General features: G+C 40.7%; 1 protein-coding gene and 1 long non-coding RNA gene across 2 annotated transcripts in view; one reads left to right on the top strand and one right to left on the bottom strand.

Annotated features, from left to right (window-relative positions):
- Window positions 1-1,680: 1,680 nt before the first annotated feature.
- Window positions 1,681-6,962, bottom strand: LOC138104636 (uncharacterized). The gene is made up of 2 exons (XR_011148181.1): window positions 6,922-6,962; window positions 1,681-3,755 (listed from the first exon to the last, which is right to left on the bottom strand). It is a non-coding gene; the product is annotated as an uncharacterized lncRNA (long non-coding RNA).
- A 721-nt stretch (window positions 6,963-7,683) lies between these two features.
- Window positions 7,684-26,324, top strand: part of HMGA2 (high mobility group AT-hook 2) — a 126,869-nt gene continuing 108,228 nt past the window's right edge. The window contains exons 1-3 of the mRNA XM_068998634.1: window positions 7,684-8,335; window positions 10,975-11,061; window positions 18,578-18,628. Of these exons, the coding sequence (XP_068854735.1) occupies window positions 8,225-8,335; window positions 10,975-11,061; window positions 18,578-18,628 (249 nt within the window). The 5' untranslated portion in view covers window positions 7,684-8,224. The remainder of the gene's footprint in view (window positions 8,336-10,974; window positions 11,062-18,577; window positions 18,629-26,324) is intronic.

Raw genomic sequence — 26,324 nt, forward strand, 5'->3', positions numbered from 1 at the left:
TTAATTTAAGTGAGAATGCTGAATTTACCACCTTTTGGAATATGTACTAAGAATTTACTGTAGTGTAAATAATTTACTCCATACTTTGTGAAAGTAAGTATAGTGGAAAATTATATTTAGCCTCTAATTTCTAAACTAAAACAGCAATATTCTTCTCTGGTGTAATATATTTTCCGGTCATGTGATGAAGAGAAGCATTTTTTTCAGCTGAGCTCACTTAGGGTTCAAAAGATAAATATATCACAATGACAAATTGCAAAATGCTATTCATACATTTAGGTAAAAATGGTTCCCTCATTTGTTTGTATTTCACATAAACGGTATTACTGTTATTTCCAAAGAAAATACAGTACAAAATAATTCTGACTAAAAATACAAGTATTGTTAATGGACCAAAGAAGAAATTTATCTTTAGCTTGCGGGGAAAAAAAAAAATACAGAAACTAAGTATACTGTCTTTGGGTGAAATTCATTCCAGTGGAAAATGATATCCACTCAGCCCTCTAACTGCCTAATCTCCAGCCCAGGGCACTACAAGGGTGGGACATGAGCAGAGTAGCTAGTGCAGGGGTTTTTGCATCTGTTCTGTTCTGGGTGGTTGAAAACTTCTCCACATGGGAAAGAGATCTGAATTTACAGCACTGACAGGCTGTCTTAAGACTTGTCCACAATGAGAAGTTGAAAGAAATTTGAGAGCAAATTTGCCACACTCTTGTGACTCCATGCGTGCATCTGTGAGGATGCCCAGCCTGCTGTGAGTGTGAACTGGTTTATCTGATGGGCTGTGAGGTAGGGCACACTTGCTGGGCACAAAATCAGTCCATGTCTGTCTGCTTGCCATTTAAATGCATCCTCTACATGTGGAGTAACAGGCAACAGTCAAAGGCACCCACTGCAAGAGGACAACTGATTTCATTTTGTCCTGGGAGCAGAGAGGCATTTCTTAGTTACATCCTCACAACTTCTAGCCATATATTAGGACACTGTGAGGTTTTTTTTTTGGTTTGGTTAAAGCTTATGATTTGTCAAATGAAGCATCAAATGCTGCTTTTCCCTTAGCTCACTTATTTATCCTACATATGTATGTTTTCTGTACAGTCTTCAGTAGGTAATGAGTTTTTAGTATAATGAGTAAGGACTTTCAGCTGCTGCCTTAGTTTTGTCTTCATGCAGCTTACCATTGACTCACACGTATGACTCAGGTCAAAGGATCTACATTTAGAATGCAAGTAAAAATGAGTAAATGTGACGACAATAAATCTGATCTGTAAAATTATATAGCAACAAAAGTTGCATGAGTGACATATTGGTAGAATAGATATAGTGGAGTAACATGTTGGGATCAGAAATATTACTTACCATACATAGAAGCTAATGAACTGGAGGTCTATAATTTCAGTGCTCACTATTTTTATCTCCTTTATGTTATCAGTTCAGAAATCCCTTATGGAACTGGTATACCCTGATTTCTCTTTCCAAACAATTCTGTGCACCCTGTCTTTCTTCCAACACATATGCATGTTCTCTCTTTCTCACACACACAAAGGATTCTGTAACAACAGAACCATTATAAGAGAATGATCTAAAACATGTGGACTGCAGCCAATATTTAGATATGGTATAGTAAATTCTGGAAGGTATAAAAAGGAAATAACTGAACTCATTGCAGAGAAAAATGAGCAAGTCTTAAGTAGTTTTAATCACTGAGTTTCATTTAAAACCATATGCAGATACTGAGCCTAATATTGAAGGGAAAAGGGAAAAGGGTAAGGGAGAGGAGAAATCCAGTTCCACTGGAATTTGGTATGGGAGTTCTAGCATTTTTATAAGAATCCTTCAGGAGATTAATGAAATCTGTTTAAGCAAACATATAAACATGTTTATCAAATTGTATGACAGCTGTAATCATGCATCCCTACAGCTCAATCTGAGCTAAAAGGGTAGTCAAGTATGGAGCTACTCCTTCCTTCCACAGACAGCTGTCACACCTGCTTTGCAGGCAACTCAGTTACTGTGCCCATTCCCTTTGTCCAAAGGGATCTCTGGGAGAGAGAAACAGCCACCACAGCAGTATAAGGAATGAAGGAAGAGTGAGCCACTTCCTTTCCCCTTTCTCAAAATACTCAGCTGTATCCAAGTTTCTGCCAAATCAGTTTTGCTCCACATCCCAACACCCTGAGCTAAGCTCTAGTGGTCACCGCTATAGCTGGGAAGCTGTGGATTGCATCTCCTCTGAGTCTGCCCCGTTGCCATTTCCCTGGGCGGGTATGTTGAGCCTCTGTAGATAGTCATAGGCATATGAAGTCACCCAAAATTCTGCAAATAGCTGTGTTCTGTATTTACATAAAATGCCATGCATGAACTGAAACCTGCTTGTCATTAATCAGGGGCTTTAGTGAGTTAGAGTTTTTCACTGAGATTTTTGCCGAGCCTAGGCTTCAACATCTTCACACTTGTAAATCGCACTTAAAAAAACCTGACTGCCAGCATCTGTCTGATAAATAGTGGTTCAAAAGTGTAAAAAATGCCAAACAACACTTCCTTGTTTTAGTTAGTGTTGGACATGGATGTAGGAGAAGGATAGAGAGGGGCTTTTTAGAGGTATTAGTCTTACTCAGCAGAGGGTGAAATACCCATTTCACCAGCCTGTTTCATAACTGCTTCCTAAAGCACATGGAAACAAGTGGGACTGATTCTGCCAACTCTGCTCATTCAAAATAGAACCTTACTCCCTCAAAAGTCAGCTTGAATCTTCATGGTGCTGCTCTGCATAAATAAGGCTTTACTTGTTAACAGTAAAAAAAGCAAAATTCTAGTGAACCAGAAACTCCAGCCATAACTTAAAAAACTGAATCTGCATAAAGAAATTAAAACCAAAAACCAACTACAAAGTTTCCACATGTGAAAGGACAAATTTTGAATTATTGAATGTATGAATCAATGAAAAGACACTAACAGAAAATTGGCTCTTCCAACACACATCTTCAAATCCAGAACTAGTAAGAACTAATGAGCAGAGGCAATTCTATGGGGGTGACAGGAACACCAGTTTGCTTAGATGAAGTACTGAGTATTTCATACAGAAATGCAAAAAGTACCTTCTGGACTGAAAGAAACTCCATTATGAGTGGCAACAGCCTGGGTGCATAGCTGTTGAGGTACGGCGGAAATGTGTTTTGGCCCATTAGGTGGCTGTGTTGCATTTTGAAGCAGTTTTTAGGCTGGAGAAATGTTACCAAATAATCCCACGTGGACTGATTCCACTGCAGCTGCACCAGAGTTAGCAACAATGGGAACCTTAGTATAGACAGCTTTCAGTTCCAGCAGCCGTTTTCAGCACTGTATCAGTTAACCCTGCTCTGAGGAGGGTTAATTGACACAGTGCTGCAAATGGCTGACTAGATGAAAACTCATATATTATGCCTCCCAACATCTCTAACAATTGTGCAGCTGCATTCATATTGGCAATGGTGGGAATTTGGAGGAGGGAAGAAATTCCCCAGTGCAGACAAGGCCTGTGAGTGAGCCTTAATGTTCTTTTCTGGGTCTTTTTCGTCAGTCACAGTCATGCTTCCCTAAAGCATTCTCAGAGCTATCTCCAGGTTGCAGGTTATGAAGCAGCAGCCACTGTTGGTCCCACCAGCTGGATGAAAAGAGTGGAAGAACAGTGATACACCCAGGCCCATCTCATAGGCGCACTCAAGGTTCTGTGTCTGCTCTTCTCCTCTGTCTTGTATCCCCAGAGGCAGCACATTCTAAAAGAATCAGGGTAAACAAAAATTAACTTTTTCCACAAATATATACAGTGTTTGCAAGAGGTACTTCTCCTGCACTGACTGGTTCTCTAGAAGCAGAGTATCAGGATTCCCAGGTCCCTGAGTACCCATTGTAGCCTTTAACAACATAAATATCTTTGGCTTCTCTTGTTGGCCACAAAAGTGAAATACCCACTCAAAACATAGCCCTCTAGACATGGCAGCCTCTAGTCCTGGTAGGCCAAGGCTGTTCCTCTAAGGAACTTTCTGGGGCAGTGCAGAGCTGTAAGCTTCTTGAAATACTGTGGAAAGAGTCAAAAAATTCTGAATTTTACCATCTGTTCTCCCATTCCTGGCAAGAGATCTCTTTCAGAGCTAAAACATTGCTGCTTCCCCCAAGCTAAGGCCTTAAACTTACAATCACTGCCCCTTTTGAGTAGTTTGCCCTCCATGAGAATGAGGGTGGAGAAAACAGGACCCCCTTGAGCAAAACAGAGGGGTGCCCTGACTCTGCCCTCCTATGTACACGGTGAGCGGGCATTATAAAGTTGGTGACACACTTCCTATCACACAGTTGGCATCACAGACCTTCAGTTGCAACTTGTAAAAAATCAAAAAGTTCTCTCCTCGTGTAAAGCACTACCAGCTGAGACCATCTGAGCTCACAGACTTCCACTGGTGGGAGTTAGTTATACTTATGTACAGGTTGTGTTAGGTTGCTATCTATAGGTGACATTTCCCCGTGACCATACACAGCATGGTTTCTTCTGCATCCGTGGGCTTTTGAGAAAGGAAATAGATGAAGAAGTGAGCAAGGGAAGCTATTTATTGCTGCTATTTGTAATCTTCAAGGCCTATTTAACCTGTAATTTTCTGTCTTTCTAAAAGATACTTTCCTGCAACCTTGGTTCTTTGCTCTGATGCAAGATATTACTGCTGCTATTAGAATGCACAGTTTAAAAAACTTCTCTGGGAAGAGAGGCAAATTAACCCTCTACAAGCCATCACACTGATTACAGAACAACAAATGACCTCTTTATAAGTGTTCTGGGTTGGTAGTAAAATCTGCACATTATTTTTCATTGTCTTCTTCTTAATCTTCTAGGAAGTTCCTCTAGTTTCATTGGAAATGTCCTGAGTTTAAGACTCATGGACAGTAGAAACGAGGCCAGATTTTATGTCTATAAATTTTCTACCCTATTGTGAATGGTTCCAGAAAACAAAAAAATAAAAGGACTGATAATTAATACTTCTGTTGATAGACCAAAGCTTAAATCTCAGACCAAAGCTGGTGGAAAGTAGGCCATGTCTACTCCAGTAACTTTTCAGTAGTCTCTTCAATTAATTTTACAGTTGTATTCACTGGTGTTTGCACTGAATATTGTGCAAATACAGCTATACTGTCAGAGGATGTATTGGAACAGTGAAAGGAACAGCTATCACATCTTTTTTGGGAAGGAACCTGGAACAAAACCAATAACTATTTCTGGTTCCTCAGCTTCCATCAGCCACTTGAGGAAGTGAGGCTTTCTGGGTTCTGGATATCATCTTGCTTACCTGTGCTAAGGTAGTTGGTATAAATGATATAAGAACAAGGGTTTTTTTGTTAATCTAGACAGCTTTGTGTCCACAGAATTGCCATAAGGAATATTACATTGATTTATTATCTAAGGACCTTTGGTTAAGGAGGGAATCAGGATAGTTACAAAAAAATGAAAGACCCATAGTTGTTTAGATCTTGGATACTGATTCTTATGATGGTGAATCTGTAGTCAGATTGTAGAAAGACCCAAACTCCGTTGTGCTGGGCACAGTGCAAGTGTCAAGGCTTTTCTTGCCCAGAACAGCTTTCAAACAGTGAGTTTAAGAATATTGATCTCATGTGAAAATTGTTTGCTTATGGCTGTATGTAAAAAGTCTTTGAACTATAGTATTTTTACTAGAACTGTCAAGGGAAGACTAGTGGAACAATTAATAGCCCATATAGGATGATTCTGTAGAGACTGATGTTTTAGAGCAACAGGCTTTTACCAATTGCATGTAAGACTTTCTTTTGGAGAAATGGATACATGAATATGCTTTAAAGAGATTAATGGATGTTATAAAAGTTATGTGCTGCTGCACTTTAAGCTATAGACTTCACAACCTCGGCTTGGAATCCTGATTGCATACAGCAGCTTATTCTTTTGATTTATAGAATAGGTGTAGGGCCCTATGGATTTCTTCATGGTGTGATGGGAACTGAATATTTTACAAAATGCAGTGGGACTACAAGGCTTTTCTGATAGCTGTTAGATTTAACAGGTGGACTGTGTCTATCTTCCATAGCTGGTTGTTTTTGGGGATGGGAGTAAAGCAGGCTTTGGGAGTCTTGTCATTGGATTAAGAACACTTTGGCAATATTTTCAGCCTTAAGAAGTGTTCTAGGATTACTCTTTCTTTAGCCCATCTGTCTGCAGTGTACTTTTTCTGTTCCACAGAAAATAACTCGGCTGTCTCCTCAGCACAGTCCTTGCTGGTCAATGACTGCATATGTTGGATTGTAGTAACTTTTTGCCTGTTTCGTTATTTATCAATAATCATTTATCAATCATAAGAATTTATAAGGTGTCAAGACAACTGGCTGTGTTTCGATAGCTAGCACAAGGAGTGTTGCAGCAGTATCTCTGCCCTCTTCAGTATTACATACGATAATGCAACTTTTCCTTCTGAGCGCTCCTGCGCTTGTCCACCCCCGAGCAGGGGAGAAAGGATGTCACCAGACAGTTACAGGGGTGGCTCTCAGCCGAAGTGCAAGACCTTGTGGGAGGAGTGGGACTGGAGGAAATGCCCAAGTCGCACATGAAGCCCAGGTGTGAACGTTTTCTTTGGGGGACGCACAGACAGCGGGGTCCTCCCTGGCCTTTGTGGCCATCTCCTTGTGCCACAGTGGAGGGGCGCCTAACCATGGTTTGCACGGGAGAGGAACGAACACCGGCAGAGGGAGCGGGCTGTGAGGGACAAGCTGCCTACGGAGTCTGGGGAGAGGTGCAGTCTGCGGCCTCGCCATGCTCATGGGAAGAACAATGTCGGGGCAGGGCTCTCCGCAAGAGGTCATTCCCCGTGCCGTCACCCTCCCGGCAGGACAGCTCCGACCCGCTGTCGGGTTACACCGCCCACATCTTACCCCGGCGGCGGCCGTCTCGCGAGGCGCCGAGCCCGCGCCGCGATGGCAGCGCCTGCCCGGCGGCCGCACCGCCGGCGAGGGAGCCGCGCTCCCGGCGGCCGCACCGCGGCCGGAGCCCGGCGGGCGCGTCCCGGGGCAGCCCCGGCCCGGCCCGGCCCGGCCCGGCCGCCTTTGTTCGGCGCGGCCGCGGGGCGTGCACGTGCAGCGGCCGCGCAGCCCCGCGCGGTGGCCGCGGGCGCGTGCGGAGCGGCGAGCGCCGGGCCCGGCCTGGCCCTTTAAAGCCGCGGTGGCGGCGCGGCCGGGCCGGTGCGGGACACGTGAGGCGGCGACGCGCTCTGCCGCCGCTGCCCCGGCTGCCGTGCTGCTCGTGTTTTATCTGGCCGGCCGCCAGCCCCCCATCGCCGGGGTTTCGCTCTGCCTCCTCCTCTCTCTCTTTTTTTTTTTTTTTTTTTTTTTTCCCCCCCTACAGCCCCCTCTTGGTTTTTCCACTCACGGGTAAAGGTGGCTTTTCTTTTCTTTTCCTTGGTTTTTAGTTTGGGGTTTTTTTGTTGTTGTTTTTTTGTTGTTTTTTTTTTTTTTTCCCTCCCTTAACCCTCATCCTAGTTTAGTCCGTGGGCAGGACTCACATAATAATATTTCCAGTCCCAGCAGCTCGCATCACAGACACGAACCCAGGACCGCCCTCCCCCCCCCCCCCCCTTTTTTTTTTTCCTCCCGATCTCCCAAATCGTTTTATTATTATTATTTTTAAATGATCGCTCCTTTTGCGCGCTGCTCCCGCTGCTGCCGAAATCCCCGTCTTCCCAGGGTGCATGCTTCTGGCAAGATTGTGCAGTGTTCTCAGTCCATTTTCAGTGTGTCTTATCTTAATTTGTCCTGATCCGATCTAAGCGCGATAGTCACCACTTGCTTTCAATTTGTAGGACTTTTTTCCTCTTCTTGGTGTGCTCCCGACTACCCTCGGACTATTTCCCTCTCTCCTTGCATTTCCAGGGTTGCAATTTACTCTGCCTTTTTTTCTTTTTTTTTTTTTTTAACCTCCCCTCTTTTGAATTGCTTCGTGTTACTAACCATTCCTAAATTGTAAGAGATTCATTCCCCCTCCTCTTCCACCACCACCAACACCACTACCACCATCACCTCCTCCTCCTCCTCCTCCCCTTCTCTTCTCCTTTTTGGCAGCACCAGGACGTCCGGTGTGGTGGTGGCAGCGAGCAGCAAAAGCAGCAAGAGCTCGTTTTGATTCCCCCCCATCCAAGGTGCTTTGGAGAGACTGGTTTCAGGCTGAGCAGCAGAAGTCACGATGAGTGCACAAGGTGAGGGACCCGGTCAGCCTTCCACTGCTGCCCAGGAGCAACCTGCAACCGCAGAGCCTCAGAAGAGAGGACGAGGCAGACCCAGGAAACAACCACAAGTCAGTATCGTATAGATACGTAGAGCCGCAGATCTATAGTGTTATAGGCATGTACATGTACGTATTGTGCTGCAAGTGAAGCAGTCCTGGCGACGGGGCGGGGGGGGCTTTGTTGTGTGCTGCTTCCCGGCGAGGTGGTGCAGAGGCGTAGCGAGGGGCTCCGTCGGGCGCCCCGCGGGGGGACCCCGGAGCGACGGGGCGCTGCCTGCCCGTGGCTGAGCCGAGGAGCTTCCTCGGGACTTTCACTATTGTGCAGGGAGCGAGCAGGGGCTTTTCAATGTAAATGGGGAATATGGAGCAGCGCGGCTCCGACCAACCAGCGCTCGCTGGGTCATTTCGAGCTGATTTTGAAATTGCGAAAGCGAGGAGCAGGGAACGGGGCTCTCCTGTCTCCCTCCTCTCTAAGCCCTCGCAATATCTCAATCTGTATGCGCGCGTGTGTGTGTGTGCATGTGTTGGGTCCCACCGGGCGCTGCTGCCGCCTCCGATCTTGACCAGCCCGGCCCCTGAACTGCCCCTAGATGCTGGGGCTGGGGGGGAGGAGGGTGCTTAGAAAGTCGCATAGTTTTTTTCGCCTTTTTCCTCTCCCCCCCCCCCCGGCTTTCCCCCCTTCCCCACCTCCCCCCCTCGCCCCCGTCATCGTATGGAGAGAGGTGCCCCCGTTGCCGACGGAGGTGGGGGAGGTAGCCGGAGGGGGCTTGCCCTGCATTTGCAACACCTTTTGCCTTTGCTCCGGCGCTTTCCCAGGCAGGTCGAGGCGACGGGAACGCTGCCGTGTCCGGACGCGGGGAGCGGAGCCCTGTGCTCCTTTCCACCCACACCCACAGCCTCCACCTGGGCCCCGAAAGGGACGCGCCGGGCTCCTCTTTTTGACTTGCAAGACCTGAATTCGAGCTAAGGTTGCTAGATCCGTGCGTTATTCCCACCCCCACCCCCTTCTCTTCCTTTCCCGAAGTGCCATTGTCGCATCGCCTGGAGCTGCCGAGCCGCGCTCAGCCCCTGCCGCCGGGCGAGGGGCCCGGGGGGAGCCCCCGCGCTCTGCAGCCCCTCCGCCGGCGCCGCCGAAGGAGGATTTTGCCTGCGGATGCAACCAATTAATCCCGCAGCTCGGCGGGAGCAGCGCGGAGCTGCCCGTAGCCTTTTCCCTGCCTCCCTCGAAGTCACGATTGAGAAGTAGGGCTGCCCGTGGAGCTCATTTTAAAGCGAGCTTCCGCGGGCTTTAAACGTGTTTACTCCCATTCATTTGGCATCAGCCCCACTGCCACGAGAGCCTTGGAGGGGCTCGAAACATGGAGAGAGCTGAGCAGCAGAGCCCCGAGCCGGGGGAAACCCGGCTGCTTTGCTTCCTTCCCCTCCCCCGCCCCGATATGGTCCTGGAAATTGCACAGAAAGTACTTTTTGGAAAGCCATAAAACCAGAGCCCCCCGTTTTCTCGCTCTGCCCTCGGTGACACTCACTCCATCGGTCCGGTGACTGCGGGCTCTGTCCCCCTTCCTGCTTCACCCCCTGGTTGCCCTCGCCCAGCCCCGGCAGCTGGCACCCATCGACCCGGCGGGCTTGTGCCAGGGTTCCCTTACTTCTTTTTCTTTTTTTTTTTTCCTATTTTTTTTTTCTCCTATACCATTTGAATGTATGGAAGTGAAAGAAAAACGCGTCTCCTTCAACGTGCTCAGCCCAGATGTGCAGTGCCTGCGGGGCTCGCCCCTGAGCTGCAGCACTTGGGGAGTCCCCTTGCCAGCCTCCCCTTAACCTACCCGGGAATTATAAAAGCTGAAGGGGTTTAAACTGGTTTAAGTTAACAAACTGCATTTAATTAGTTCTACCACATCCTGTAATCTGAATGAAATGTATAATATTCAAGACTAGAAGAGTTTTAGAGTGTTTATGATTCACTGAATAAATATTTGGAATCTGAACTCTTAGTAATTCATACTCAGTTCTAAGGACTAGTTATTTACTGTCAGGCAAAGGAACTAGTTAAGAGAATAGCTAAAATAATCAGTATTGACTCATTTTCGAGTTGGGGTTTTGTTTCAGGTTTTTCTTCGGTTGAGTTTTTTTGGCTTACTAGTGTTGTATTTGAAGAAGCATTTACATTTGCATTTTAATGCAAATCAATTATCTTTAGAATAGGTGTGAATATAAAGCGGACTGCAGAACAACAGAAAAAAAATTGCCCCCTTGAGAGAGAAGTAGTCTCATCTTACTTTACATTCTGGTAGTTAACTTTTTTCCCCAAAAAGTTTATGCTAGAAACTACATGTGCTAATTGTATCTCGTTATAATGAAATGCAATTGAAATTAAATGGGTAACTGTATTATTTTTTGAATAGCTGCTCTTATAGGAGGGAAAGCATAGCCATCTTTAAAAAATGTGCTTCCTGCTTTAACTTACATGTTAGAATAAGCACACTTTTCCAAGGTTTTTTTATGCAATTGCAAGAGAAGTTAAACTCCTTTATTGTGCAAAATATATTTTTTCCTTTGCTTGGAGTTGTTAAATTTTTCATGTTGCATTATTAATATTATGTTATTTATTGATACTATTAATTCATAGGTTTTAAGCAATTTCTCAGTTTAGTTTATCCTTTAGATCATGTGCAGCCTCTTGCCACAATAGCATGTTTTCCTGTATTTAGGAACCAACTGGTGAACCATCTCCTAAAAGACCAAGAGGACGACCCAAAGGAAGCAAAAACAAGAGTCCCTCTAAAGCAGCTCAGAAGGTGAGATTGTTTTACTAATGCTGTTTTTTCATCAGCTGGTAGCAAAAAATCCAACCATTTAGGCTGTGAACTGTGGGGTTGGAACTCTTTTAACAATGGAAGCTACATAAAAAGAATGAATTTCACGTTTTTAAAATTAGAATTAACATGAAGACCCTAAGTACAGAACCTATAAGGACATCTTAGTTTTTTAGTAGTCTACAGATTAGTGAAATAACAATGTGTTTCATGAGAAACCATGAGATGTCTTGTATCTAGTAAGGAAATCAATGTTAAGAATATTATTTTCTTCATTAAGATTTTTGTAAGAGGAAGATTAATTTCTTGCCCACTTACAGTTGTTACTACTACAGACCAAATCTGTATATTAAAGCTAAGTGCTTTGTCAAACATAAGTTAATTAGAAGTAAATCCAATTATGTGTTGATGGAAATAAGTGCATATATTGAAATTTACAGCTTTAAAATGTGATGGTAAAGTAAACTTTGAGTTACAGTAAAAGCCTGTTATATCTTGTTTAGTAATCAGTTTCAAAGGGACTTTTACTGGAAGTGCTATTAGTCTTCTGAACCACTGTTTCTGCTTGGTGGTGGGAGCAAACTTTTATTCTGGTGATTGCCTTTAGCTATAAGAGAAGCTCCCTGAAGTCACTGCATTTAGTGCATGGACTTCACATCACAAATACAACATGAAAATGTGACTGAATTTTATTTGAACTGGGGGAAGCACAGTATTAAAAAGCTGTGTTATCAAGGCAAATCATGCATACCCTTCTGTAGGAAATATTTTAGTGAAGGCAAATAGTTGTGTATAGGCTTGAAAACAAATATGAGAGATTTGTTTATGTTGATGGTTATACAGCAGTTAGCACTAGTTTACAGGTACTAAATTAGAAACAAAACTTACAAAATCTGGTAGTGAACTGTAGTGCTTAAGTGTATCAGTATCTTTTAAGGAGGTTTGTGACAAAACGTGTGGAGGGTATTTGTGTCCTCCTCTAATTATGGTTCATTTTTCAATATGCCTATGGTACTGACCATATTAAGTTTGATAATTTTCAGTGTGATAAATTGCTATAGCAACTACTGATAAATATTAAATCATTAGAAGGTGACTATGGTTTCATGTCTGCTTTGTTTGAAGTGTTTTCAGCATTTGTTTGAGGTACTTTTCCAACTGTCTTTAAATTCAAAATTGGTTCTTTTTTTGTTTTTTTTTTTTTTTACTTTATGGGCTGGGAAAAAAGCAGCATGTTCTGTCAAGAAATCCATGAATTAGTTAAAAATGCTTTACAGGTTAAGTATTTAAAAATCTATCAAAGCCATTCTGCAAGGTAATGTGCTTAAAATGTTGATTTTTTTTTCTTTATACAGTAAAAGCATTCCTCAGATTCATGTTAAAATAGTTTATATGTCACTCTTCAAAAGAGAGAGAGCAGTTTTTTATTAGTCTAGCAAATCCAAATGTGAGCTTTAGTATTTTAAATATTACTCCTAGGAGTGTTGGCTTTCCTAGGAGAAACATTCATAATAACATTACATTTTAAGTATTTTGTAAAAATGTGTTTTAAAAAGATGCTTCTAAAAGAAGTATTAACATTATTTCATTTACATGAGTGATTTGGAAATCAGTATAAATGGAAAATAATTTAAAAATATTCCTATATGTGTAGATTTATCAAATCAAGGGTTTTCCAGATGATTCTGGTACATAGTTGTGCTTTCTTCATCTAATTTACAAACTGAGCAATTTCATTGTAACATTTTGATTTCCAGAATGCATCAAGTTACTGCCCTAATTAAAGCTTTTGGGTGTTGCTAATGTAAAAAATTGACCAAAGACCACATGTCTTTTTTTACAATAAAATACCCTTTGAGGGGTATTTAATTACAAGTCTTACTGGTTACTTGGTTTATAGATAAAGTATATAAATGTTTGATAAATGCTCTAAAACATAAAACACTTATAAAGCCTTACTAGAAGAAAGAGACATATCACATTTCAAATAAATATTTTAGCCCTTTTTCCAAATTGATAATTAACCCTCTCTAAAATGGTTCAGCTTCTCACCAGGTACCTCAAAGTATCTTTTAATGTAATATTGTTTCCAGTAGTTTTTCTAACTGTAACAGAGGTGGGAAGGTTTTGGCACTGTAAGAAAGCTTCATTTGGTGGTGAGGCTATCACCTCTAAAAAGAGTGAGCTATATGTTCAAATTTGTGGTAGACATATTTACACATCCATACGCATACGTACATTTATTAAGACTTTTTCCAGCCTGTCTCAGCTCTCAGGAAGAGAACTGGCTGTCTTAGCTTAAGCCACTCTACATGTGAACCTGGGTACTATACACCCAACTGGAATTTGCTGGAATTTCTAAAGAATAGTGCGTGCCCTGTGTGTTTCAAAGGGAGCTCATTGAAATGCTTCAGAGTGCTCCCAACATGTTAGATAAACGTCGACCAGGAGAACCCACCGAGCAGCCATGAGAAGGCACTCATGATTAATTGATTGGGTGTTCTCTTGCAAAGCATTACACATCACAATTAAAAATGTATTGCACAAACTGGCAGTGAGTTAAAAATACTCCAGAACTGGAGCTTTGTTCTGTTATACTTCAAGAAGGAAATACTTATAAATCAGTTGATGGACAATTTACCCTGGAACTGTGGTCGTGTTGTATATTTGAAATTTCTTGGTTCGCAGGAATTTTTTATATAATTTTTTCTTTTTTTCTTTTTTTTCTTTTTTTTTTTTAGCTTTCAGAGCTTGTGTTTGGTCTTAGTAAACTGGCCTTGGGGCATCTGAAAACAAACTGTGCTTGTTAGGAAATTAGCAATGTGAAACTTGACAATGCATACAGAATGTTGCAAAACTAACTGAACAGCTAATAATGTGGCAATTACTCTAATTTTGGGTAATATGCTTTTTTTTTTTTTCTTAAAGCCTTGCATATCACGTATGCCTAAGTTTTTATAAACTAGACACAAGAATAAGCTATGTTTTATAGAAGACCAAACCATTTCTCAATTGTTTAATTTTCACAAACAAGAGGAACACAATGTGTTACCAGATAAGAAGAGGTAAAGACAGAAAAGACTCCTGATCCCCTTGCACTTGAGTCCCCATAATTAGGTTGTTGTTATGCAGGCTGGATCTTTAAACAAGTTATTCTGTTATTCATTTAAAACATTTTAAAAAAATAGCAAGATGTGAAGTGTGTTTTGGGTTTTTTTTTCCCTAAAGCACAACTATTTTTTTTCAGGAAGATCATAGTGGGGATCTTCCTTTTCAATTTCCTGGGTGTTCTGTGGTTGAGTTTTGTTTGGTGAGCTGTGTTCCCAGCCCGTCACATTTCCCTTTCTAGGGCTTTTTTTTTTTTTTTTTGTTAAGCTCCTGTAGTTTGGCTTGACAAAAATACTGTATAGACATAAATAGTTTCCTGTTTGGGAGCAGGAAACCCATTTGTGATGTTAAAAAAGGAGTAGTAGCTACTATATGATTGTCTTTAAAGAAATTGTCAGCCGATGTCCCAGGAATACACAATGGTAAAAGTTCTTTGGTAAAATTTACCTTCAGCTAAAATATGTTGAGTTTTGTTGTAGTTACTGGTGTACTGAGATTCACTGCAGATGCCTACAGAGCTTGATGTATCATCCTCTGAAAACTAGAACTTGTGATTCTGTATGTGACTACACTTGCTATTGTCTCTACATTACATGGCCAGGGTTTGGTATGTAGAAAGGCATGTCCCTGGGGTAAGCAGTCCAAAGGTAAAAAAAAAAAAAAACAACAACAACCTGAAAAGTGCATGTGATCAGGACTCTGCCCTGAATTGGTTCACGAAAATCTAGTTGGCTTCTCCATGCTTCATTCATTTTCACCAACACCAGTCATTACAGGCTTAAAGGAAAAACAAGATCAAATTTATCAAGTGATTGTTGCATGGTTATTTCACTGAAAAAGTAAGAGACCTCAAAATCAGGTGTTTTGATCAAGATAAGAAAAGCAGAAGACTGACTTTTGTTTAGAACTAAAATGGATAAAACAGAACACGGAAAGTGTGATGTTTTTGTACTTAGTCAATGCCTAAGGTTTTTTAAAGAGTACTTTTTGACTGAATAACTGGGTGGGGTTTTTTTCAGAGGGATACATTCCTGGGCAAGGTCTTTTGACACTGTTTGACAGCAGTGATCTTCCTCCTGAGAACTATCACTTATTTCACCTGACTTACAGCTCTGACACATTTTATCTGAGATCTCCAGCAGATCATTCTGCAAAGTAGATAGAGTTCTTCAAATCTGGATTCTGTTGCATTTGAGGTCTTCCTTGACAATACATAGATGCCCAAAGAGGACTTCATAGCCATTCAATTATTTATATTTGTCTTGTCTTGTTAATTGCTTTCAGTAGTACAATCTCAGTTTCTGTCCAGGTACAGCATATTTTTGCAACAGGGAGGCAGAGATCATGGGCAGTCAAGTCTTAGAGTTGCTGAGAGATGCTGTTTGGAAGCAGGGTTTGATGGCCCTGTGGTACAGGGTTTAAGTGGATTGCAAATCTTCCTGAGGACTGTTAGCTGGCTTCCTGGTAGCAGTGACTGGAATGGTGATCTTTGTCATCTGTGATAAATAAAAAGAATTTCCCATACAGATCATGCTTTTAAACGTGAGTTTTGGTTCTGTTCTTCAAGTGTGACATTGCAAAAATGGTATATTCATATTATTGTTTATAAGAAATTTCATATTTTTAATGAAATATGCTTTGTGTTTGATAACATACCTGACCCTTCTTTAAGTTTGGTGATTTCATGTTTTAGCTGTAAAAAAGCAAGGTCACGCCTCATAACAGAGTAGCCACCAAATGTTAAAGCCCCCTTGAGCAAACACCACCTCTGGGTGGCCTGGAGCTCTCTCTGGATTTGCCCCTAGCTTTAGAGGCAACACATCAAATAAAGGCAAGAGCCAACAGACTGGAGAGTTTCTGATGATGAAAGAGGAAAGGCAGTGTTTTAGCACTTTCATGGAGAAACATTGTATTACTGATCTGATATGCAGTAAAACATAGTTCTTCGAGGCTTCAATTACAAGTCTTAAGCTGTTGGAGAAAATACAGGCTGTATTTTAGCAAAATGCAAGCTAAAAAAGTCCAGAGGGAAGGAGGTGGAATATTTTCCTAAACTTCATGTATTTATCATGACCACTGTGCTGCTACTACTCCTTTTGTTTGTTCCAGAAGTGTTTTGTCTTTCTCTTCTCTTGGAAAGGAGATTAAAACTTCCACTTTGGAGGTTCTTGTCATTCATTTTCTGCAGTTTAATCTGTGAAAACCTTGCTATTTACTTACAGAATCTTTCTGTACCAAAACATCACCTCTGGTATGCCTGGATGTTTGCTCAGCTCACCTCTGGGAAAGATTTGGTTTTGATAAGAACTGTGGAAATGTTTTTCTTCTAACATGAGGTGGAAGTCATATACTGCAGGAATATAGTGCCTTTCAATCTGCAAGGTCCCCAAGCACTTGACAAACCATTACCCAAACTAGTCAGCAGGAACACTAGCCACTTCTGACTCGGACCTTCAGTGGTGGCAGAGCTCAGCACCGCTCATGGCAAGCGGCCACACTGTGGCAGTTTATGGCAGGGAGCAAAGATTAGTTATTCAACAAAATCTCTCACGTTCATGATACATTTGTAGTTAAAATTTGTGTCAGGTTTTTAGGGACTTTAATGATAAGACCAAAGCAGTTTTTGTTTTCAAAAAGTTAATTCTTTTTTAATTGAGTTTTGGAAAAGGGTCTTTCCTTCAGATGCAGTAATACACAGAAGAAAATAAATAGCATTAGTGCTATAATAACTGTCAAGTGTTGATTTGTTAAGAACAATTTTAACCAGTATTTTCTTTATAAGATTTATGCCCAGTGTTTAATGAAGTAAACATAGAAGCAGGGGGCTACAGCTTATCAAAACAAAACCGTATCTGTTTTTTTGCATCCTTCAGGTTACAAGGTATGAAGAAATTGAATACTTAAAGGAAACAAAAGTCTGAAATAGACAGCTACAGGATATAGCAAATGCACTTTAACAAGTATTCTCTTAAGAGGGTTTCACCTTACATGTAATGTCCGTATAAACGATTAAAGCTCAAGTTTACTCTTTTAACAAGTCTGAGTGATAATTTTGCCCTTTAGGAGTGTGAATTTTATTTTTCACAGCTTTCTTATTGGTGAGGTATTTATTTCAAAGTAATTGCATTTAACTCACAGGGCAGTTTTTTTTGTAGAGATTCCTCCACTAGTTCCTCAGGTCAAGTTCTCTTTTAGAGAGATCCGATTTACACAGCATTAGGTTACAGTATATGTTACAGCGATTGACCAGCAAGTGATTTCACAGTTGATTTCTAAGGGCAAATCAAATATACATACAGTTAACTGGGGGGGAAAAAAACCAAAACAACACAATTCATGTGTATTAAAAGTCTTCACTCTTGGGGACTTTGTATGTGGCAAGTCCTGCCCTGACTACAGATGGTGGCAAAATCCTCATCACCCTGAGTGGAACAGGATTATTTACCTGGTGAAGTGAATGGATGGGCATAGTCTAGTTAGAGAGAATAACCTGAATTTTTCATTTTAAACTCTGTAAATTTTTTAGTGTACTGCATAAGTACTGTTAGTAGTAGTAGTATTCATAATGTCACACAGTGGAATTAGTGGAAGAGCCTGTAAAAGAACCCATATTTTCTTTGAGCTGAGCTCCAGGAACAACTGCTGGACTTACAGAAATATAGCTGTCACTTTTAGGGCCTCTTCCACATTGTTTCCTTAAACCTGGACAGGGAAGGTGTGTTTTGGGCCATAAAAGGTTTACTTACAGCTTAAGGATGTGCTTTTACCTGGAACACTTCAAGTGAAAAGTAGGGAAAATTGTTTGCCAATAATAACACAGACATGTTCATGGTGATATTCTGTCCTAATTAATTTCATGCGTGAACATAATGAGACTAAAAAGAGGAATTGTAGCTGCTATAAACTGCTTTGATCAAACTTGAAACAGGCTGTATTTTTAATTTAGAATCTTCAAGTACTTTTTGATGGCCTGTGAAAGACTAGATTTGATGTTATTGGAGGTTCTCAGGTTTCCCAATTGTCCCATGTTCCTACCCTCAGCCTGCATGTCAGATGGCTGGTCTAGGGCAGGGCACCCCAGGCTCTGCTGAGGACCCTGAGCAGCTGGGGGTGTGTGGGCACACTCCTCCATGCCCCTGGACAGAGTGTGGATCAGGGCTGGGGACACCCTTGGGTGCAGGGGAGGCACTGCCTAGCCACACTGGCTAGGAAACGTCAGAAAAAGCAACATAATCACATTCTATCAGAAAACACATAGATTAGCTAGGGGGCCTGGTGCCACCCAAGAGGTATAACTGTAGCTAATGTTACAGGAAAGGAGTTCCTGGTTACTGAGGCTGTTAAGTAATGCCGAGGTATAAAATACGTTGTGTTTCTTTTCCTTTTACAGAAAGCAGAAGCCACTGGTGAAAAGCGACCTAGAGGCCGGCCCAGAAAATGGGTAGGTATTTCACTTCCAGATTTATTTACTGCGTTATAAAGACTGTTGTAAAGTCCATTCTTTTAGAGAACAGTAATTTCATTTGTAAAAAAAAGCATCCATCTTCTGTGTCTCTTTGTTCTGGTGGATTGACTAAAGGGTTAAGAGAGCAAAGAAGTCGATCACGGCTTCCTACCTTTAGACTCTGGTAGTTTGCTCAAGACACTTTACAATTAAATGTTTGCTGCAGGTGAATATTTATGTGTATCTTATCAGCATGAAAAGAGGCTCAACTCTTCCTTCAAAAGAGAGTAACAATGAGATAACTTGTTCAGTAATTGAGTAACAAAGGTTAAAGGGACACTATCAGACATCAGAGGGTGATAAGACTCAGAGGTAGGGTGCATGCGATAAAGTTTAAAACCCAAAATGCTTTTGTTCTACATTGCCTGGAAACATGCATATTTTCCTTAAATCCAGTGAGAAAGACTACAGATGAATAGCAGGATACTTGCACTTAGAATTTAGTTTTCCCATTCAGAGTAATTACCATGCCTCATATATTTGTAGTGACCAGTAATATATTACATTAAAAATTTCTGCTTTTCCTGACCCCATTTAGTCTTTAGATGTGTCTATCAGATGTGCATTTTTGTTCTTCAGCTATGGAAGTGTTTCAGTCTTAGGTACTTGAAATTTTGTGTTCTCACTGACATTTATAGCTAATGAGGGTCTGCCTGGTGCACCTCTCATCTGCATGTTTTTCACTTGTGCTTGGGCTTTCATAAGAAAAGTGATTGGGATGTCACTGGGAAAATGATATTGAGTATTAGAAGATATAAATGTGTAACTGTGTGCTTCATCACAAGTTAACATTTCTGATTTCCCTTTTCCATTTCCCTTTTCCTTTATCTGCTCAACATCTTTCTTTAAACTTCTTTTTCAAATCCACCCCCACCATCTCAATTTCAACCCCTTATTTCACTCTGTATTCTCTTTTCTCTTGTCAGTCCTGTCATTTTTCCCTCCATTTTGTTCAGTTCTTTTGCATAGCTGTTAAGAGTTGTAAAAGTATATGCTTGCAAAAGCTCAAAGAGCACCAGAAGGTACCAAAAACTACAGCTAAGGTTCTCTAGAGTATCAGCCACTAAATACAGGAAAGTTGGCTTTAGCAGCCACTTTAAGAACTAGTTCTATTGCACTGTCTAGTGAATGTAACACAGGATATTTCATTGGAGAAAACAGACCGCTGCATACTAGATCAGTGCTTTATACCTGTAGTTTTTAAGTCAGGCAGTTTTCAGGTACATTAGGAAGCTCACTGGCATTAAAAAAAAAGGTGCCTTTTTGAAACATGCCTGTGCTGGTGATCTTCTCAAAAGCCACTTGGAGAAGGCAAATACCAAGTGCAGTAAAACATGGATCGGTTCCTGTCTGCTTCCTGCTGCCTGGCTTGAACCTTGCGTATGTGGATAATGAGTGTTGCTTGCTTGATCCTCACCTTGGGTGCAATCCTTGGGAAACAGCAAAAATACCTGGTTTATGAGAGTAATTAATTTATAACAGTCAGGCCATCCCCACTGAATCAGGAAGGTGTGACAGGTGAATAGGGATGGTTGAAGAGTTTGGGGAAAAGGCAGCAGCCTGAAATGTTAAAAAGATTTTCTCTTCCAAGTATTCATAGCCAGAAACTAAGGTGAGTTTTCAGTGAAAAAGGATAACATAGCACTTCTGGCATCTTGTAGGCTAGAATGTTTCCCTTCTGTGTTTGTGTCTTTATGGGGAAGAAAGAATAGGCAGTATCAGTGGAGGATTCAGTATGGAATGGGCCATTTGTCAGGTCAAGAATCTGATTTTCAGAAATGGGAATTACTGAAATATGGTTGTATGCATTCCTTTATTATGAGACCAATACTTACAACAGTTTCACTTATTTTTTTTTAAATTAATGCTTATTTTGAAACTTGATATTACTTTGCTGTTGTGCCTCTTGAAAGCATAGTCTTTTTATTTTCTTATTCTGATGATATGATTGCTTCTTGTAATCTTCAGAGATAATGGTCCAATCTGCAGCTTGCATTGAGATAATTCTACAGACCATGAGAATCAAATAGCCATTTTTTCCCCTTCTCTTTTTTCCTCTCTTTCCAGTTTAAATTAAGTTCATGGGTTCCTTCTCTGTCCATGATGAAATGGAGAGTAATGTTGTATTTTTCTCCAAAAAGAAACATGATTCAATTATTATCCATCATTATGGTACCAGCTATAAGCAAAGCTTATAGTTGAAATCAAGGGAGGAGTCTGCCTGAAAGCAGATGGTACAGCAGCATCCTTTGTTTAGACCTCCAACATGTAGTCAAAAATGTCCTTTTTATATCACCCATACTTCACTTTAGTCCTTAATGATTACATTCTTCCTTAATCCAATTTACTTATTACCAAGCCTTAATGATGATGGTTCAGTATCAGTGCAATTAAGGAGTGCGTAGGGTTTTTTCCTTGGAAAGGGCAGAGTTCTACATTTTCATAAGTTTGTAACCCTTTTTTTGGGAGTCTAGAGGTTCTGTGTCATATGTTGTTCATCACATTGTAAAGTATTATTTCTGCTGTTTCCTTCAATATGCACATGCAGAGACATACGAGCTAACAGACCATTGTAGAATTCTGGTAGCTGCTCTTTCTGCTGGTTCAAATTAAGTATTTAATGTTTGTGACTCACAGTGTATTTATTTATATATTATTTTTTAGAAGAGAAGTAAATTTTTTCTGACTAGTATAAAACTGAGAAGGGGAGGGAGAGCCCAAGAGAAGAGGGCTAGAAGCCCAGTTTATCACAAGCATATGAGACATCAGATGATCTTTTTAACGCAATAATGTGTACTTTGCAAAGTTGTCAAAGGAAAGAAGACCCTTGTCAATAGAACAGACAGTAAAGACTAAACAAAATCTTCTGAAAATAAAATATTCAGCTACATAGAAAAGCTTTCTAAATGTGGAGAGCTAATTGAATGAAAGTCCTGAAGATAACAAGGTCAAGCAGGTGAGACATGAACATAGCTGAAATCAGAAACACAGTGCCTGCTCCCGTAAAACTCATCTTCACCATAGGTTGCTGTACACACGTGGAACACCTTGAGGGCTGTGAGTCCACTACCTATTAACACTCTTCATGGAGGCCTCAGTACTCCTTAATTTTAGAGGTTTTATTGCACAAACATATTCTAAGCTCCTTGGATGCATGTACATTAGTGTGTTAGGTCAAATCAGGAGTATGCTTTGGAAATGCATCTCCTAGTTTTCCCCACTTACTGTATGCGCTGTGTAGCAGTCACAGAGCTCATTGGTTGGACTCCTTCCAAATGAAACCAAATTGGAAGATGTGCTGCAGAAGTGCAGTCTGGTAGACATTCAACTCACAGGACTAGGCTAGAGTGAAATAAAAACCTCTTGAAAGGTGTGTGGTTTGGACCTTAGGTCCTCAGCACCATCCTGTGGTCCAGATTGCAGACACAGCCTTTGATGCTTAAAAAAGGCTATGAAGCAACCTGTTTTTTATTAGCAGAATTATTTTATGTAGCACAGGCATAAAGTCAAATTCCCATTCACAGAAGTCAGTGAAAGGTTTGTCATTAACTTCATCAGGGCCATGTGTTTGCCATTGAGGCCTGATGCTGCTGCTCATGGACTCAGCGACAGTTTTGCTCATGGCTTCACATAGCCCTTTGTAAAGAGCTATCAAAGGTTTTTTATTTTATTTCTTTAATTTCTGTATACCTATAATTTGACTGAAAGGAAGGGACTGAAGGTTTATGAGTAGAGCAGAGGACTATGTAATCAATTATCTTGCTGTTTGTTCCAAAGAACTGAATTGAAAAGCCCTGGAAATTTCATAGTCTTCTAGTGCTCTCAGACATCAGTTTAATAGAGGAATCTGAAACGCAGTTTTGAAGTTGATGCTTAAAATGGTATTTGTTTTTAATTTCCATTGTTTTTGTTGAGTCTTTAGGTAGAAATATTTTTGCATTTCCAAATTGTTTAACTTGAACAAAAGACTCTCTGCATGGCATGGCAGAGTTGTTCCAAATGTTCAGGGAACCGCCCAGAGTTTTTTACAGCCTTGAGCAGGACTTTGGTGAGGAGCAGAGATGGCTGATTCCATGCCATATAGCTGTTTTAAAAGATGGAGAGACAGAATTCTAGAATTTGCATGATTGTAACAGCAGAAGATAGTTGGTGACCTTCTGACCAGGGACATGCAGGATGCACGTGAAGCATCTGCTTGCGCATCTCATCACTGAAGCCCAAGTTGTGAACTGTGACTTGTTCAGAAAACTTGCAACAATTCTGTTTTCTGCTAGGTGGTATAGATGGCACATTTCAGTTTGGTAGGAGATAAAAGGTCATAGGAAATTAATTTCCTTAAGCAGATTTTTAATCTGATCTAGTCATGGTCATCTAGACAAGCTGAGTGGGTAGGGGCTGTTCAGCCTGGAGAAGGCTTCAGACAGACCATATTGTGGCATCCCAGTACCCTAAGGGAGCTACAAGAAAAATGGAGATGGACTTTTTACAAGGACCTGTAGTCAAGGACCAGTAGTGATAGGACAAGGGGAAATGGCTTTAAACTGGAAGAGAATAGTTTAGGTTAGATATTAAGAGGAAATTGCTCACTGTGAGGGTGGTGAGACAATGGAACATTGTTCAGAGAAATTGTGAATGTCCCACCCCTGGGAGTGCTCAAGGCCAAGGTGGATGGGGCTTTGAGCAACCTGGTCTAGTGGAAGGTATCTTTGCCCATGGCAGGGTGTTGGAATGAGGTGATTTTCCAGGTCCCTTCCAACCTAAACCATTTGATGATTATATGATTGGTGATTATAGTACTTTTTTAATGAGGGCAGAGTTTCACTTTATACAGAATGTCAGTTCAAGCAGTGCCAAACCACATTTTAAAAAATCATTACAAAAGTGATTTTTCATAATAACTTTTTCTTCAGATTATTTCCCAGTGCAATTCTGACATAGCTGAGATACAAAACCTTAAACATGGAATTGGTGAGATGTTTCTGTGCCAGCAGTTCCTGTGTCAGGGCAAGGACTCCTAATGAGTAGGTCATTAAGATTTTGAAAATTAGGTTCTGGATTTTGAAGAAATACATATCAAGGAAATCCCATTGCCTCAGAGGAATCATCAATGTTTTGAGGCTATTTCTTGCCCATATTAGCTCAGTTGGTCAGAGCATGGTGTTAATAAAAACAAGGTTCTGGATTCAATGCCCATATAGACATTCACTTAAGAGCTGGACGTGATGATTCTTGTGGGTCCCTTCCAACTCAAAATATCCTGTGAATCTGTGAACACTGAGCCTTTCCACACCTAAGTCAAGTTTCTAAGTCAAGTTTCTGCCTGATAGTGACATACCCTGTGAAGTCATTTAACTAATTTTTCTTACTTTTCATGCAGGCAGTCATTTTTCTTTAATATGAAGTCATGGTCTAAGAGGTGCTTAAATTCATGCAGGCTTCTTCACTGGGAGGTAGAGAGAGAGAAGAATGTTCTGCGATCATAGTCCATCCTGCTCCAAAGAAGGCTTTGTTATAGTAGTGGTGAATTCTCATCTGGAGGTATTAATCTTGTAGCATTAATGAAGACAACCTTGACAATAAAATAAGACACATAATTGACTTTTAGGTAGCAAAAGGTTAGCATGAGACTTTCCTCCCTTTGATGTGGTGCTTGCCAGTGTATCCCTAAGCTAGGCTAGAGTTTCTGCTGTTATGAGAACATATATTTGTTTAAATTAAGTACTACCAGGTCCATTCACAGCAAGCCATGATTGAGATAAAATTTAAGTGCATATGTTGGATGATGAATGAAAAAGTTACTACTTATGTAACTATAGAAGATAGCACAGATAAAAATTCAGTTTCTTATTCTTGCAAGAAGAACATAATTTCAGTTACTTTGAGTCTTTACAGCTTTTGACTGCTGTATCTGTGGTGTTACTGCTTCATGTGAAGCACATAATGAAAATTTGCCTATGTTGCTGTTACTTTAATCTGCCAAACTACCTTAGCGTCTCTCTGAAGGTCATAGATACTATTTTATAACTTGGCAATATAAAATACCTTCTTTCTTGAACATGTTCTATGTCTGTTTGGGCAAGAAGGTCACCTGAGAGTGTTCATTGTTTCAGTGGTCTAAAGAGCTTGAAGGGGGCTTTTATAATTATGAAAAAAGGACTGTTGACCTCTCTCCTTTAAAATTCCAAAACTTAAGAAGTGGATGAAGGACATGAATTAAAAGGCTTAAAATCTTTATACCTATACACTTACTTTCCAGTTCAGATGACCTGTAAAAGAAATCATCTCTCAAAACATGAACATTTTGACAAAGGTAGTGATTGTTGAAATTTTCTGCTCTAACAGATGCTCTTCTTTTTTTTTTTCTTTTGCCAATTTTTGGTTGTTTGCTTTTTTTTTTCTTTTCTATTCAACATTCTAGGAAAGGAAAAAAATCATCTTACATGCTTGTACCAAATGCATTAAAAAATCACTAAAAATATGTTCTGACTCCCCAGTGATCAGAGAGGTATGTGTCTTCATTTCTTTAGATGTTTGTCTAAGCAAACACTGTCCTTCCTTGGAATTTCAGAGTCCTGTTCTTTGCTGGTATAAATGGATGGATGTGGCAGCATTTATTTAAAAGAGACCATAACAGAAAATTTAGCCATGATATTTCTTTTCTAAAATGCGTTTATATTAGCAAAAGGATATTCCACTCATTCTCTAATTCACTTTCACTTCTGTTAAGGTATGTTAAAAGATATCATCTTAGCTAGAAAAATATTTTGACTTCATCTGACATTTCAGACTCCTTAAAGGAAAATCTTTTATTCTGTTTGAGGTCCAAAGAGGAAATTTTATCAGGTAAAAGATGCATAAAGTAAAATTAGAGCACCTCTAGTGAAAGGCAAACTGAAATTCTTAGCTATTTCCTTTTTATGATCTCAGATAACAGGTGTTCAAGAACTTTAAAAATTAGTTTTCCATCTGGCTGTGTACTTTGATTTTATTAGCCTCGCTGCTCATTTTACCTATGAGGAAACTGAGCATTGAGGCTGTTTGTGGCAACATCAGGAGGCATTTTTACACCTGCAGTGTTTGAATTCTTGGGGTTTTTTACTAGCAGTTATCAGTAATTGTGCATCCAAATACCTGACAGAGAAAATGTATCAGGTAAATAAAAGTGCAGGCACTCATTCTCGCCCCTACAATTCCATTTTCACCATTGAAAATGTTATGAATGCAGAAAGAGAAGCTGGGCCTCACCTCCATTGAAAGTGTACTCCACAAGGTTAATTGCCTTGCCCAAGGAAATCTGTAGGAGAGCCAGGAATAGAACTCGGATTTCCTGGCATCCTGCCCTGTGCCTTCAGCTCAAGGCCATCCTCCTCCAGTAATGCTTGCTTGAGAGCACACTGGATGAGGCAGGGAGGGAAACACTTTTCAATCCTGTATCTTAAACTAATAGATGGTTTTTTACCAGTTTCTGTAAATTCAGGTGTGACTATTTCAGTATCTCTAGCATATATCTAGCTGGTGGGCAGTGAGGAGTAGGAGTAAGTTATTTTAAAAGTCTATATATCATCCCTGGAGATATTTAAAAGACAAGTAGATGTGGTCCTTAGGGACATGGTTTAGTGGTGGCCTTGGAAGT

The sequence above is a fragment of the Aphelocoma coerulescens genome, chromosome 1A, assembly GCF_041296385.1.
Source record: "Aphelocoma coerulescens isolate FSJ_1873_10779 chromosome 1A, UR_Acoe_1.0, whole genome shotgun sequence".
Taxonomy (NCBI): Eukaryota; Metazoa; Chordata; class Aves; order Passeriformes; family Corvidae; genus Aphelocoma; species Aphelocoma coerulescens.